We start from the raw sequence: 17,861 nt of genomic DNA, 5'->3' as shown, positions 1-17,861 counted from the left end.
GTTATTAAAACAAATCATTATAACAGGAAACTAATTTTCTTCTACTGTAAGTTTTAGTTTTAAAACTTGCTATTTAATACCACCAGCCCCGAGGACGATACCCTCGCTACTTGTGAAGCTTTAAGCTCTCGCAAGCTTTCTGTATAAGTACTGTTATAAATATGTATAATTTAATGGTTAAAGTCGAAAGTGTTTACGAAGAATATATACAGATTCTTATTGATGACATAATCGATAATTTCAGATAAATAAATGAAAATCAGTGTTATGCAATATGAGAGCAGTGTTTTTGTTTCTAATCGCACTAAGGCTTACGATCAGTTGTCCTACCGACTTGAAACAATTATTTCCCCCGATTTTAATTGCAAGTTTTAACTGAATCAGCTGTCATCACATCGTAAACACAATTTGAAAGAAAGTGACGAAAGAGTACTTTAGAGTGAAAGGTCTGAGTCTAAATTTTCAGTTAATAAATGAGAAAAATAAAGAAATTAATTTTATTTTATTAAATGCTTGTCCATAATAAAATCCTTATAATATAAAAGATACTATATTCATTCTCTCAAACCATACAATACGTACATTAAAAACTCTATAAAAATTAAATAAATATATGTTATTTACTCTTCCTCCACCTCGTCGTCCGTAGTGAACTCACTTTCATTGTCCCCCTGAAACAAACATATTCATGAAAAATAACATCATATTAACATATATCTAATATATAAAATTCTCGTGTCGCAGTGTTTGTGGTTAAACTCCTCCGAAACGGCTCGACCGATTCTCATGAAATTTTGTGTGCATATTGGGTATATCTGAGAATCGGACAACATCTATTTTTCATCCCCCTAAATGTTAAGGGTACCCCTAATATTTTTTTTAATTTTTGATAAAAAAATTATTCTTTATTTTTTTATGATACAGCATTAAAAAATACATACAACCCCTAATTGTCACCCCTCTACGATCAATCCCTATTTTTTATTATAAATGATATACATGGCAAAACGACTATATATATAGAGACTATATGAGGAGAAGAGCACAAGTCTGCCCATGGAGACCTCTGTTCCAACACTTTTACTTCAGGGACTGATCGAGGGGAGAGATGGGACATGATACCATGACCATCTATACTCTATAAGTTATAATTAACTTCTAGAAAAATTGCACTTCCATGTTCCTGTCTACCAGACTCATAATCATGCTATGTTTGACATTCCTCGCATCAACACCAACTATCCAAAAAAACTCAGTTTTGTATCGCGCAGCCCAGATATAACGACCAATATTTAAACCTTTACTTGTTTAAGCTATCGCGGTATATGGTTATAAGGAGTATTAAGAATATCCATAGCGGTAAATCACCTGCATCATAAGGACACCCCACATACACACCATTACACAGAACAGCCGAATTAGGTATTACGTATTTAATAATATTGATTTTTTCCTTTCGTTAATATTTAAACCTTTTTGTATATTATATGTGTTCCATCTTTGGCCTTAAGTTTTTTGTTGTACATATATCATTTATGTTAGGTGTAGGAATACAAAATAAATAATTTCCCACGACAATACTGAACCTAGTCCTAACCAGGGCAATCTTGGGATCACGCGGTACAAAAATATAGGAATTATTTCATTTATTAAATCATTTAATTGTTATATTATATATATAGGGTTTTATATATAAACTTCATCATCGAACGTCGAAGCAGAATACGAAATTCCACCCGTATCACCTCAACATCCACAACTGAGCATTTTTAAGACTGTTTTTGCCGCACACCACCACTATGTGGAACCAGTTGCCCACTGAAGTATTTCCGAACCAATTCGACCAATTCCTAAAAGGCCGACAACACACTCGCGAGCCCTCTGGCATTGAGATTGTCCAAGGTAAAACTTCCAAAGAAACGGCATTATTTTCATATCATATGGAATCTCTTTCCGTATCTCGCTTAAGACGCCATTTTGATTAACCTATTATGTACGAAAATAATATCCATTCTTTAATTACTCAACACTTTATTTAGCTCCGCTGTGCTAAACCATTAAAGAAACAAATATTTAATCAATACACGTGAACTTTTAAAGCATTGTCCTTTCGCATCTCTTGAGAAAATAAATTACCCGCCGCTACCGTTAAGATGCTTAATGAGGGCATTGACATCCCATTTTTAACAATTGTTTTTTATGCCAAAATAAACATGACGAAATAATGTAACCGCGATTTGCTTCACGTGTTATTCAATGATACGTTGACACATTTGAACCTACTTATGACCATATCTAATATATAAAATTCTCGTGTCACAATGTTCGTTCCCATACTCTTCTGAAACGGCTTGACCGATTCTTATGATTTTTTAATGCTTATTCAGTAAGTCTGAGAATCGGCTACTATCTATCTTACAAACCCCTAAGTGATAAGGGGTGTCTACACCAAATTTTTTATTTTTTAGAGATTTTTAACTTATAACTTTCAACCCTCTACGATGAATCCCTATTTTTTTATAATTATTGTAGATAGTTATTTTTATTGAACTAAAACAATGTTTCCTAGAAATAATAAAAGTACCTACATGGCAAAACAACGTTTGCCGGGTCAGCTAGTATTTCTATATAAATAAATAAGATGCGAAAAATATGGAGAAACAGCAATATAACAAAATCCACGAAGACCAGGCTTGTCAAGACACTTATATTCCCCATATTTCTATACGTAGCTTGAGAGATGTGGAAAGGCAGAGAGACGCTCTGGAAATGTGATGCTGAAGAGAATGATTGGGGTTTCGTGGACCAAGTTTCGTACAAACTTCTCGATACTTCTAGAACTCGGTATTAAGCGTCTGTTCAACAGTACAATCTCGCATCCTTACATTCTTCGGACACGTATCTCGGTGTGGTGATCAGTCCATAGAACACCTTGTCGTCCAAGGGAAGGTAGACACTAGACGGAAGGTCACCTACGCGTTGGACTGACCAGATCAAGTCTGACGTAGGCGGTTCGATGAGTGCAGCAGAATGACCTCTAATAGGCAACGATGGCGTAACGTCATGAAGCGCCCCACATCTGCTCCTTCTAATACTACTACTACATATCGATCACGACTGCTCTATCAAGAGTGTACCGGAAATAAAGAAGAAAGAAGAAGGCGCTACAGCCTTTTTAGGTCTGAGCAGATTTCTTATTCATGATAATTTGTCAATCTAATAGGCAAGTAGGTGATCAGTCTCCTGTGCCTGATACACGCCATCGACTTGGTCTAAGGCAGTTTCAACACGATGTATTTCTTCAGCGTTCGAGCGAATGTTAGATGCACATAGCATAATTCGAACGCGCGAAATCTTAATATATATAAATTACGTGTCACGTTGTTTGTCCGCGATGGACTCCTAAACTACCGAACCGATATTAATCAAATTTGCACACCGTGTAGTTTGATCCAACTTTAAAGATAGGATAGCTTACATCTCAATTTATACCCGCAATATTATTTTATTGCAAAATATTTGTTTATTATTTGATAGTCACAGTTCTAACAGATGGCGCTGTGTTGAAAGTACCAACGTTTCACATAAGCTACAATTTAATGGCATAACCACCAAAAAAGCATGGTGGTCCCCATGACTGGTGTTCTCCTACCGTTTCCCTTGAATAGTTAGCTACTATGTAATAAACAAAAACCTTAGCCACAGCAACGCTTGGCCGGTCTGCTAGTTTCTTATAAATATTATTTAGACTTCTTAAATCTTGTCTCGTTATTTAAGCCGATTAACGAAATGCATTGAACCCAAATGCAGGGCTTCAATGCAGGCTATTAAACCGAGTTTATTGCGATCTGAATTTAAACGCTATTAAAGTTATGTAAAAGCAATGATTTAGCAAAATCCTGATAATTTACTTTCAATGACCGCTAACGATCGCCATTAAGGTTTTATTGTATGAAAGTGAATGCGAAGACCCAATTTGAATATGAAGGGACTTGCAAAATTGAAACGTAGTCAGAGAAGTAGGGAAGGGGATGACGGGTCTGGGCGTTACTGCATACGATTTTTTGCATTTTCTGAGAAGATTTACTATGGTAATATATATATATTTTTTACCATAGGAAAGTAGAGATTTCAACGAACTGAAAGCACACCAACTTTTTGAAAAAAAAAAAAATATTTTGACGGGTGAATTTCGATTGAAAATTAGGTTCAAAATAAGGTGAAAAAATAAATATTTTTAATCAAATAAATTACAGCGTATTTAGGACCTAGAAATGTAAGTTTTCACCAAATTTCGTTAAAAAAAAAATTGTAAAAGATAAAAATTAAAAACCAAAAACTTGGTTTTTTGAATTTTTCACATATATTTTGAGGTTTTTATTACCTACAACTTTGCCATTTAACTTTCTTCGATAGGACTTTTAGTTTTGCCGGAAATCGAGATAAACCGTTTTTTACCCTTAAAACTCCTATTTTTATTTCATCCTACTATTATTTTTTTCACTTTTTATTTTTTTTAAAGGCTATCTGCACTGGTTTACTGGGATACTAATTCCAAGACCATTACAAGAATTGGTACGCTCTTTTCTTGAAGGACATACTTCGGAAATACTTCAGTAGGCAGTTGGTTCCACATAGTGGTGCGTGGCAAAAACTGCCTTAAAAACGGTCAGTTGTGGAACGTCGAGATGATACGGATTGTATTTTGTATTCTGCCTTGCCACCAATAGTACTACTATGCATTTTGTTATGTGTGCTCTCATAGATAGGAAATTACATTTGTGTGCGTGCTGTTCTGCTTACCGACTCTTGAAGAACAATATCAAGTGTTTATTTTTTACTAAATATACTTCACCGCCATAGTTTGATTTATTCGAGTTTTTAGTTTTAAATTGAATATTATATATTTAAGCCCTTCTTCCGAAGGGGTACGCTGACAGGCTGGGTCCAGGTATGTCCGACAAGCCCTACCCAACCCGACTTCGCCAGTTTCAATCTAATTAATTAAAAGGCCGACAACGCACTTGCGAGCCTTCTGGCAATGTGAGTATTCATGGGCGGTATCACTTAACATCAGATGATTGCCTCTTGTTATATAAAAAAAAAGACAGATTTTAATAAAAATCTTAAATAATAAAAGAATTACCTGGTCATTATGATCCGAATCGGAGTCAGAGAGGTCCCACTGTGGATGTTCAGCTGGAACTGCTGCTGCTTCCTTCACATCCAGTTTCATATCCTGCTGCTGATCCATACCGATGTATGAATCTAAAGAACAACACATTTTAAACCCATACACAATTATTATCTCGAACAACAAGTTCGTTCATTCAAACACATCATTTTAAAAATATACTTGAAGCAATTCGACTTAGGGTCCTTCAATAAAAGAGCGTACAAATTCTTAAAAGGGCCGGCAACACACTTGGGAGCCTTCTGGCAATCTAAGTGTCTATGGGCAGCGATCACTTAACACCAGATAGGTCTCCTGCCCATTTTTCCTACTGTTACATAAAAAAAATCCTATGGTTGACTCTCAGTAAAACAATGTACGGTTTGGAAGTTCCAGACCAATAAACTCCTCTTGAAAGAGGGAAAATGAAACAGAAATATATCATCGCTATACGTTGCGACGTCTAAAGACTGATAAAATTATAAAAAATGTTGCAAAACTTAAAAACCTATAAATAAAATTATGTTTATTTAACAACAATAAAAATAAAAACAAACATATTCTATATCTGTAAAAATCGTAAAACTTCAATATAAAATAATGGAATAATTAATGTATTTACAAAACATCAACAAGGCCCTTCTAGCATTTACTTATGTCTGTGAACGAGCGTCTAAGAAATTATTACTATTCATTAGTCCCATAATGCCTGTTGTAACATCGATGCGACATACTTTTGTAAAAAATATTGTACATATTGTTAGAAACTAATATTTTTATTTTATATAGTTTATTTTCAAATAATTTCACAACACGATGTACATAACTAAATTACTCTAAATTTTCTCACTAAGTGAGTATTCTTTGAGAAATAAAGTATCTTTTATTAAAAACACTTAACATACCAGATCTAAGGCAGCAAGCCAGAGTGTAGACACCAGGCCAACGGGGCGCTGTGAATCTCAGCTGAAGTTCGTGCGAGTCGACGAGCGCTGTCACATGCGCCGGCGCAGTTAGGAGCGTGTGAGATTTGCGATCGCAAATATAACACCACCAGAACTCTTGTTTCTCCTGTCAATACGACTTTCTTTAAATGACTAAATTTAAAGGAAATTATCCGCCAAATAAGAGTTAGTGGGATTTTTGATACAAAAAAAATTATCTTATGATTTTTCGGGTACTTTTGGAAAAACACCAAATAATAACTCTAATTTTAGAATGGGGGAATTGTACGATCACAAAAATATCTTGAGTTTCTCAATTAAAAATGAAAACCACAGACTTTGAAAAATATCCGTCAATCGGTCTTCTAAAAACAAACGCAAAATTTTTCATGTCTTATTTTTTTTTCGTCTAATTAAATTTAAAACCGTCAAATCACATTTATTCTTATTTATTTGAAATTCTAATATCACCTTACTCAGAAATCACACTTTCTATTATTGAAAACCTTACAAAAAATTCGTATTGATATTGTTACGACCAATTAGAGCAGAGCAAATGCCGCACGAGGCGCAGGGTATTTCTGATTGAATATTCAGTGGAGTATAGTGGTGACGAGATGATGGACCGCTGCTCTTTATAATTTAAGCTATAGTGTTATTTGAAGTGTTAAAAGGAATCAATCTAAATAATTTACTGTACGATAATTATTCGTGTCTTTTGTGCTCGCACTTTGCCCGCATCACGCCCGCTAAAGCTACGGTTTCCTAGAAAAGCGGTGCCGTTATCTAACGGCCGTAATGTAACGTTGGGTGACGTCACCCATACGTTGTCTATAAATAACATCGGAGTCGGTTTTCTAGAGATCGTTATGTCTCACCGTAACGTCAAATAGCGGTGCTGTAATTTGCATGACGGCCGTCATAGCGGTGATAACAGTAGTTCAACGTTTTTCGCGTGTAGCGGTGCGCATATTAATTTTAATACAATGACTTGGACGAGCGAAAATGATGAACAATTAATTGATTTTGTTAAAAATCATGAAGCTTTGTACAATATAAAATTCAAAGAGTACAGACAAGCTCAGATGAAGCAAAATTTGTGGAACGAAATTGAAATAACACGGTCGCACTACTAGGAAACCACAGCTTGGCCACCGTAAAGACGGCCGTTATTAACAACGCTTTTATAGGAAACCGTAGCTTTAAGCAGCCAATGACGACGTCAATATCTATGGAGACGTCAATATCATCTCCAATTATATATATACTCGGAGAAACGGTCAGAAATCACATTTCAGCCTGCTGAAAAGTTCTCTAAGTAGTGGAAAAATCGAGAAACATTGCAGTCGACCCGTCTTCGTAACAATACTACAGATTTCATATAACACAAAACGTAAAAATATGTCTGGACCATGCAACCAATATATTTGACTACACTCACCAATGGGAAGTAAGGACAGTGTACAGGATGGGAACTCTTAGATCTCCCCTCAAGTCTTTCCCGCTTCTGCAGTCTCTTCTGGAACTTCTCCCACTGGTCATCATCATCATCCTCCGGGGATGACTTATCGCGCGACTCGTTCGCCGACGCGTCGCTATGCGTGCCCGACTCATCGGAACTGTTCGCATCTGATTCTTCGCCTGAAATACGACAAAAGATTTATGACTGACAATAAATTATAAATTTGTGTGTTATTTATTACTTCCATTTGTATTCTTTTGTCTTGATTTTTATGTGTGTACCTGTTTGTAGTCGGTGCAAAGAGAATTATAAATTAACTAGCTGATCCGGCAAACGTCGTTTCGCCATGTATATCATTTATAATAAAAAAATATGGGTTGATCGTAGAGGGGTGAAAGTTAGGGGTTGTATGTATTTTTTAATGCTGTATCATAAAAAAATAGAAATTAAAAATGTTGTCTAAAAAATAAAAATAAAAATTTAGGGGTGGACTACCCTTAACATCTGGCGGGCTGATTTGTGAATCTAAACCATTCCCAGATCCCCTTGAAGACACACAAAAAATTTCATCAAAATTGGTCCAGTCGTTTAGGAGGAGTTCAGTCACATACACACGCACACAAGAAATATATATATATTAAGATTTGTAACAGAAATAAAGATTACATTATAACCATAAAATAATTTTAAGATTTTGAACGATTTGTTTTTATTATAAATAATATATTTTCCCAACAAAAAAACTTTAGTAAACTGTGGTCTAAAATTTGTTCATTTGTAATTTGTTGTATATTTTACCTACAAAATCTGACCAGTCGGTTCTGAGTTATAAATGTTCGAAACAGCCCGAATTTGTTTTACTAAAATAATTTTATACCATCATCATCCTTCTTCTTTGGTTCCTTTTCTTTCTTCTTAACATCAGCTGGTGGGGGCGTAGGTGGAGCTGCTTTAACTTGTTTGACGACTTTTTTGCCTTTCTTCTGCATTTTCTTGCCTTGTTTCATCCAAACCGGCCGCTTGAACACATCTTTCTTGTCATTCTTCTCCTTATCCTTTTCTTTATCATCACCTTCCACGTTTTCTTCTTCTTCCCTAATTAAGAGAAATTCACGGATTGTTAAAAAAGTGTTTTTCCCGCTTAAAATACAATGAAACAGATGCAAAACCATGTCCCTATTCCTTATTTCAAAGACTGTTTAACTTATAAAAAATCAGTCTTAATAAAATACTCATCTCTCTTTTCATCACAGCGTAAACATCATTTGACGGAAAGAGATGAAAGAATACTGTACGGTTACTGAGTGAACGGGATGCTTTAAATAATAGAGTATATTACTTAATAATACAATTTTAATAAATTTTATTACTGCTATGAAATGAAATGCCGGCGACACGCTCGCGTGTGTGAAAAAAAATATCTGAATAAAGTGCTTTCATCTGGCAATACTCTAGGGATGTAACTCAAAAAAATTAAAGTAAAATTGTATTAATAAACTCGTGGTTAAATTTCATGCTATCGTTGAAAATTTCAAACAAATACCTTTGATCTACGACCAAGCTTTAGTAAGTTTAAGGCACATTTTAAAGCAAGGTTAAGCTAGTTCTAGCTATTTCTCGAAACAAATACTATTAATAATTGTATTAATTTATTAATATAATATTCGGAATTGTAACTAGAGCTACTTGAATAACTAAAATTAAGCATCAATTGTTTCACTAGTTTAAATAAAAAAATAAATCAGTGTTGCTACAACTTTGTTAGTTCCCTTAGATTTCTGAATCTGTTTCATAATATTTTTTAAATCTAATAGGCAAGTAAGTGATCAGCCTCCAGTGCCTGACACACGCCGTCGACTTTTCGGGTCTAAGACATGTCGGTTTCCTCACGATGTTTTCCTTCACCGTTCGAGCAAATGCTAAATGCGCACATAGAAAGAAAATCCATTGGTGCATAGCTTGGGATCGAACCTACGACCTCAGGCAGCCCGCACGCTTAAGCCACTAAGCCAACACTTCTTTCGTTAGTTTAATACAATTAAACACATAATTGTTTTAATATTATCACATATAAAGAAATCACAATTATTTGAGGGCAATTTTTTTATTTTTATTTTTTTAAAGACAATTCACACCAATTGACCTAGTCCCATGCTAAGCTGGTGAAGCTTGTGTTATGGGTACTAGGCAACGGATATACATACATATTATAGATAGATAGACATATAAATACATATTTAAACACCCAAGACCTAAGCACAACACCAAATGCTCATCACATCGATGTTCGCCTCAGCCGGGGATCGAACCCGGGACCCATGGATTCGCAGTCAGGGGTACTAACCACTAGACCAATGAGTCGTAGAATCTTTAAATAATAAATCTGGACTTACTTTATCTTATTTTTCTCTCTGATACTGCTATCACCAAAAAGTTCTTTCATATTCGTTCTCTGTAATAGCACTGTGACAGTAACAATTGCACCCGCTGTTACCACTGTAGAGTTCTCGTCATCTATCACTGAAATCATTCATTTACATATTAAATGCTTTAAATACATAAACAGCATATAGTTTCACGTGGTCTTAAATGTATAAATATTATAATTATATTGGTACAAAATTATTATAGTAATACACGATAATGAATTTTATATTTACTATGACATTCGTGTAAATAAAAACATTTAATAGAATCTTTATTTCTGGTACAACTTGCGATTTTTTTATACAGAAACATTTATACCTATAAATAATCTCTGACTATTAACCGAAAACAACACTAAAAAAGGAAAGAAAGAAAAATTATTAAATGTCTTTACGTCAGATCGATTTCATTAATGGACACTGATAAATACATTGCAAACTAACAACTTGATTGCTGAAAATCGAACCTAGGACCAATTAAATTCTAAAACTAACTAAAAAATATTTAACCGATCAATGTTATATAAAATAAATCAGTGGCGCTACAACCACTTTAGGTCTTGGCCTCAGATTTCTGAATCTCTTTCATGATCATTTTTTAAATCTAATAGGCAAGTAGGTGATCAGCCTCCAGTGCCTGACACACGCCGTCGACTTTTTGGGTCTAAGACATGTCGGTTTCCTCACGATGTTTTCCTTCACTGATCGAGCAAATGCTAAATGCGCACATAGAAAGAAAGTCCATTGGTGCACAGCCGGGGATCGAATCTACGACCTCAGGTATGAGAGTCGCACGCTGAAGCTACTAGGCCAACGTTATATAATATTGATAAAATTAAACCCCAAAGATAACCTTTATTTAAATTTTAAATCTTTAAATCACTTAAAAAACATATATTAAATTGAATATAAAATGTATTCTGAAAAGGATGAACCTACCTTCAGTATTGACCTGGAAATGTATGTACGGCATATTTCCCAGCACTTTAACCAGATCCTCGTACTGTTCATCATTCAAAAACCTTAACAGCTGTCGTCTCTCATCTCCTGGTAATTGTGCTAATTGTAGAAGTGATTTTATATGCTTTTTTCTATTTGTAAAGTATTTTAAATGATCCTCTGTTATGTATGGCAGTTGTAACAATGGAGATTTGTACTCCCAGAGTCCTTGCACAATCATAGGTGATAGTTTCATACAGTTTTCTATTGTTTCTATTGTTGGGAGACGAGGTACTGAAATATTCAATATATATTAACTTTCTTTAAAATTTTAATCGATGTTTATACAGTAACCTCTATAACGCTGTAGACCCGGACCGCGTTATAGGCAATCGCGTTGTAGGAGTATTCTCGTAAAAACGTTTTTTTCAACAATTCAAAAACTATACTAATAAAGTTATTTAGTTTTATTTTATAACACAAAACTAATTATGGACTTCATAAGTCATTATAAATTTTACACAACAGAAAAATATCTCTGCGTTATATGTGTGATGGAAAACGCGTTATTGGGTCTGCGTTATAGGGACTGTAAACAACAATTCTCTTGTAACACTGTGATAAAAGGATAAATCAGTGTTAACGAAACGATTAACAATTGAACTTTACTATTTTAGCATACTTTTTCTTTCTATTAAATTGTGATAATACTTGGATAAAAATGTTAAAAATCATGTTTTAATTAAATTGTATAAAAATTAAGACAGAACATATACATATATGTGTTTATATTTTAAAATATTACATTACGGGTAAATCTATAAAGTATGTTTGTTACACACTTTATTTATCATTAATTTATTATTTATGACATGGATTTTTATATAAAATGCTATATCAAATTATATACAAATTTGTAAATATCATCTAGTATATAGTTAAGGGAGCGTTCAAGTATTACGTAACGAATTTGGGGGGGGGTCCTTTTGTAAAACGTTACGATGCGGGGCAGGGATCGAATTACGGGTTATTGTTAATATTTTTGTCGACTTTCCACTACCTTACACCACATAATGGTAACTTTAAGGTATAGTCACTAAGTGGTCACGAAACGTTTTACTATTGGGTACAGAAAAACGTTACGGCGCGTCACATGGGGGGGGGGGGCTCAATAATCCAAAAATTGCGTGACGTAATACTTTAACGCTCCCAAAGGTTATTAAATAACAATAAAGCCTTTATATTCCAAAACTCTACGATCTGTGATCTTTAATATATTTTCACTACAGTATATCTCTGAGTTTGGTGTGCCTCTTGGCAAAAGGCCTCCTCGAACCCTTCCCACTGTTCTCTATCTTTTGCAACTCTTCTCGTCCTCCCACCTTTTACGTTATCGGCCTCTTCTTCTTTTGCATATGACCCGTCCATCTCCATTTCAATTGGTATATCTTAGTGAGAATGTCTGTATAGGTTAGTAGTTAATTGCAGAAAAGAAACTTACTTCGTCTAGCATAAGCCAATGCAATGAGCTGGTTCACACAGTTGACCATCTCAACAATGAGATCCGGGCACCGTGACACAATATACCGTCTATCCACTTCTAGCGTGTCTTCTGGTAACTTCATACGTGACAAATGTGCGTGTAGTAGAGCTCTAGCTTTAATACTGTATGGTCGACATAATGGTTGCTCTTTGTTTTTCTCGCCCAGGTTTGGCAGATCCCGTAGTAACTAAAAGGAACATATATACTTTTAAAAAGAGGAGGTATTATATGTATGGTAGTAAATGTAAAATTACATCAATATTTTTGAAGTTATACTTCTTTAGGCGCGTTATGAAAAATTGATGAGAGTGAAATTTTACGATGCGCGCGCACCGTGACACAAAATTAACAGAATGAAGTTGCCTACGGAAGATGCTACGGCATTGGACATAATTTAAAAACAAAATTCGAATAATAATAATAGAATTTAATTTTTTCACTTAATGTAAGAGAATAATAATAAATATTTATTTATTTAATTTTTCAAATGTAAACTTTATTGACTATAACGACTCCTTTTCCAGTCTTTGATTATTTAATTGTAATTAATTATTTGCATGCAATCAAAAACTATTTTTAATAATGCCAAAGAAGTATAACTTCTTACGCGCGTACATAAGTATACGCACCCTTTTTTTAAATACATTAGGATAAACACAAAAAGTAAATTTTTAAGTGATGATATCACATTTGCAGGCCAATATGCTATCAATTTAAACACAGGCATGTTAAATACAATAAAACATTGCATAGACATGTGCCCTTACCAAGATAATAATTTATTACCCTAGTAATAAAAAGTACTGAAGTATAATTTACAATAAAACTATAGTCTAGAAATACTTACACTGGGCACTTCTTCATTGTCTGTTATTCTCTCGATTATTTCTGAGTTATGCCTTTTATCAAACTCACATGATGCTGCAAGTATCATAAGGGCCCTTTTCAATGGCATAGATGGAGTTTTATGACAGAAAAAGAAATACATCTGAGTTGTATCTAGCAACACTTGTTCACCAGAGTAACGTATGGAGCGATACCACCAAGTACCCACCTGCAATTTAAAATTTGGTTATATTTAATATTATTTTATTTATTTATTACACTTTGTTACCTTACACAAAGACATACATTTAAAAATCAGGTTACATAAGTTATTAGGCAATGAATCAACGTTAAAGTATTCGGATCCAACGTCAAATCTAAACTACTTTCATGGGTGTAAAACATGAAAGGTCACTAAAGACTCTGTCTTCGTCAACCGCTGTCCGCCGTTCCAGGCAAACCTGAACTCGTACAGTTGCATAAAAAGCCAAAAAAAAAATAAAAAAAAAAAAGAAAGAAAAAAGATTCACTGCCCCATCTAGGGGTTATGGGGCATTAAGTCCAGTAATAAAGTTAACACCTTAAAAACAAATTGAGTCTTCTTTCAGTTTCAACTGATCAATTTATTTTTCATGAACACTTTATATTATTGCAACAACAAACAACAGTGTGCTGATTTTCATTTTCACATTATTTATAATTTTTATTAAAACATATGATACAATTATAATTATTCAAATAAAACTTACAACAGTGGGAAGAGCCACCATAAAAACAAGTGCATATAGCCCAAGCACCCACACACTATTTTCCTTTTCTACTATCCAACTCGGCAGGGCTATGCCAAAACTCATAGCACCTGGCCCATCAGGGTTGCCATATTTCTCCCAATTTCTTCTAGCTTCATCATCCGTTAATGCCTTAAAATTTCAGGTAATTATTGAATTTTAAAATGTAAATTTTATACACATCAACATTGTTTTTTATCATGCAATTTAATTTATTTACTTTTTTATTATTTAATTACTACAAAAGAAACATTTTGATAATAAATGCAATTTGTATGCTACGTTATCAGCTTTACCAATCAATTAAATAGCCATAAAGATATTTCTATGAATTCTTGAAGTTAAAAAATCTTTCAATATTTATAATTTCTCACCTATAAAGGTATTTAACTTTATTCATTAAGTACATACAAATCGACTATGTTACAAAAGAAGTTATACTTACTTGATAGGCCTTTGTTAATCTCATAAATGCCTTTTCATCTCCTGTCTCTTTGTCAGGGTGCAATATAAGAGACTGTTTACGATAGGATTTCTTAATTTCAGCTTGAGTAGCGCCAGGCGGCAAACCCAAAATATCATATGGATCAAAATTGGACATTTCATAATCAAATTGGGAAACTTTGACTGTAAGAAATCCTAATAGAACCCACCCTGATACTATAGCCAATATAATAAGGAAATTTTTGAAGTTTTTGTATGGTTGTGATTGTTCTATAATTATCTTTTTCTTTAAACAACTTGGACACTGACATTGTTCAGCTAATTTTTCTGGATCTGTAAAAACAAAAGTTATCATAATAGTATTATAAAAGTGTGGTGTACAACCAAATTTATTCCAACATAACAGTACATTCAAAGGCCTTGGCATTTCTTGTTACTGATGACTGAAAATCTTATTATGACAGTATTCAACAACAAAGCCTAAGCAAAAATTAAATCACCGAGTAAAAAAATCGTGGAATTTACCTTCTTTTCGTTTCCTTGGCCAGTAATAAAATGTCGCCGGAACCAAAATTAATGCAAGAAATGATAAAACAAAATAAAAGAATGTAGATCCACTCTCATCGTATTCGAATTTTTGTCCTCCCATTATTAATTAAATATTATAACACAATTTACAATTTAGGTACATTATTTTATTACTTTAAAACTTAAAAATTCAGCTGACATCACACAACATGCATTAAGTGTCAATAGCAGTGAAACTGACGTGTCATTTAATTTTTTTTAAACATACGGTACAGTGTGACAATGTAAGATATTTAGCTACTAGTCTTTTAGACTACGATGACATCTTAACGCAGTCAGTGATACAATTTGTTTATCAGTAAATATGCTTAAAATTTTATTTCGGGTATACATATATGCTATTTTTAGTCACATATTTTGAGTGATTTTACTTTTTAGTTAGGTTCAACTAAAAAAAAGGGTGCGTGTACTTATGTACGCGCGTAAGAAGTTATACTTCTTTAGCTTTCTTTATTTTTTTTAAATATTAAATAATTAGTAGTAAATATTTAACGTTAATAATTTAATAATATTAAGTATATATTCAATTATTAATTAATAATAATAATTATTATTATTATTATTTATTATTTTATTATATTACTCATTCAATTTATTAACTAGGTAAATTTCTTTGAAAAAAATAATTAAAACTCCTTTATTTGTTTAAAAGGTCAATTATCTTAACCACAAAGGTCATTATCGTCATTCAAAATTATTGGCATAGCTGCTAACTTCACGCATATTCTATTTCTTTTTACTTGTAGATTGTCTTATTTTCATCTCGCTCGCGCACGCTCGGCGCCCATCTGGTTTAAAAAGAATTCGTTAGTGGGCAACTTCATACTGATAATTTTGTGTCACGGTGCGCGCGCATCGTAAAATTTCACTCTCATCAATTTTTCATAACGCGCCTAAAGAAGTATAACTTCAAAATGTTTGTCTTTCGTCAAATGCAATGGAACGAGAGAAGAAAGAGAAAAATATATATTTGACGCTTTGAACAAAAATGCCACAGGTAAATCATATTTTTATTTTATTTTATTTACAATCAAGTATACAGTATTTACAATTTTCTTAACCTACAAAATAAATAATAAAAATTATTAAAAAGAAAATCAAAACAAATTTTAAAAGTTTGGTCCCTGTGGTAGTGTAAATAAATTACAGGTAAATAATATTATGTATGGCAAGAGCTGTTTTGTGTATTTCCTTACTCTTTTCTCAATTCACGAACCAACTAACAACTTCAATGACAACTGACAAGTTGTCAAATTTAACTCAGAGTTCAGACTTCAGATTTTCTATTACGATTTGATTTCTAAATTTTCAAAATGTCAACTTATATTTTGTGTTTTGAAATTTGAATAAACATTTACAGAAAAATAAGGTGAAGTTGCATAATATTATTACTTATCAAGACAGTGCATTCCCTCAATATAGCGTTGAATTTATTAGGGTACATAATGAAACTTGATGTTCCAATGTTGTTAAAACCTTATTTATTCTTAATATCCCAATGATATTTTTTCTTATTTCATCCGAGTTCTTATTACTGCTTATAGATGGCCACTAAAACAATAGCAAGTGCGACGGTCAGAGCTGTGAAGAAACGCGTTCTACCTTCACGAGCTGCTCTAGTCCTAACTCAGTCAGCTGTTCAGAAAGTAAGAGAAATTATGGCAAAAGAAGATGCAAAGGGTTTTATAGGATTGAAAGTAGGAGTACGTCAAAGGGGTTGCAATGGACTATCGTACACATTAGATTATGCAAAAGAAAGGGGCAAGCTTGATGAAGAAGTTAAGCAGGATGGGGTGACTATTATAATTGATAGAAAGGCACAGTTGACGTTATTAGGTTTGTAATAATTCATTATCCTATTTAATATTTATAAATTGACACAATTTAAGAACTTTACCATTAATTTTGATTTCAGGTACTGAAATGGATTTTGTGGAAGACAAATTGTCGTCAGAGTTTGTATTCAATAATCCAAATATCAAAGGCACCTGCGGTTGTGGAGAATCTTTTAGTATATAAAATTGTTTTTTTTGTGATAGACAGTTTAACTAGTTCTGTAATAAATTTAGCTAAGATTACTTTCTGTTACCTCTTGCTACATTTTGTTTTACAATTGCAATGAGGAAATAGTACTATGTATATATAGTTAGTATTTTATTTTTTATTAATTATAGTATAATAGAAAAATTATTGCTTGTTCAATTTATTAAATAATTTAACCATTTGAGGTTAATCTTGATATATGCAAATAAAGTTATCACACCATTAATAATCTTAGTTTAAATATCAATGGTAAGAAAAGTTCAGATACAAACAAACTAGTAAAAAAATAATAATATTCAACTATTTATTTGAACTCAATACCAGAACAGATAAAACTTTAATACCACTTAATGATGTGATATGAAAATATTTTATGATGAACATAACTAATTTTTTCAAAAATCATCTACCTTAAAGATAATTGGTACATTTTGATTAGCTATTTAGTTATACACTTAAAATATATTGCAATTTTTTATTGCTTAAGGTAGATGATATCATTTGAATAAACTACTAAGTATAATATTATTCTTCATTTCTTATTGTTATTATAGTCTAAACTAAAACATTAAGCATTTTAGAAAAATAAAGTTATTTATAGATATTATTAGCTTTTTTGTGATCAGAAATTGCGTGTATTGAAACGTGACATACAAATAATAGACTATCTCGCTCTTTCAAAGACA

General features: G+C 32.9%; 2 protein-coding genes across 2 annotated transcripts; one reads left to right on the top strand and one right to left on the bottom strand.

The window, feature by feature from the left end:
• Positions 1 to 487: 487 nt before the first annotated feature.
• Positions 488 to 15,316, bottom strand: LOC125055963 (translocation protein SEC63 homolog). The gene is made up of 12 exons (XM_047658753.1): positions 15,070 to 15,316; positions 14,546 to 14,877; positions 14,062 to 14,232; positions 13,335 to 13,541; positions 12,446 to 12,674; positions 10,945 to 11,238; positions 9,973 to 10,099; positions 8,457 to 8,674; positions 7,559 to 7,758; positions 6,079 to 6,244; positions 5,147 to 5,268; positions 488 to 671 (listed from the first exon to the last, which is right to left on the bottom strand). The coding sequence occupies exons 1-12, from the start codon at positions 15,191 to 15,193 to the stop codon at positions 621 to 623; spliced, it is 2,241 nt and encodes a 746-aa protein (XP_047514709.1). The 5' UTR covers positions 15,194 to 15,316; the 3' UTR covers positions 488 to 620.
• Positions 15,317 to 16,361: 1,045 nt separating this feature from the next.
• LOC125055692 (iron-sulfur cluster assembly 1 homolog, mitochondrial) lies at positions 16,362 to 17,322 on the top strand. The gene is made up of 3 exons (XM_047658173.1): positions 16,362 to 16,501; positions 16,677 to 16,968; positions 17,048 to 17,322. The coding sequence occupies exons 2-3, from the start codon at positions 16,677 to 16,679 to the stop codon at positions 17,149 to 17,151; spliced, it is 396 nt and encodes a 131-aa protein (XP_047514129.1). The 5' UTR covers positions 16,362 to 16,501; the 3' UTR covers positions 17,152 to 17,322.
• The last annotated feature ends 539 nt before the right edge of the window (positions 17,323 to 17,861 follow it).

This window comes from Pieris napi, chromosome 14 (genome assembly GCF_905475465.1).
Source record: "Pieris napi chromosome 14, ilPieNapi1.2, whole genome shotgun sequence".
Lineage (NCBI taxonomy): Eukaryota > Metazoa > Arthropoda > Insecta > Lepidoptera > Pieridae > Pieris > Pieris napi.
Note: the sequence above shows the minus strand (reverse complement) of the source record. Positions and strands in the feature narration are given on the sequence as shown.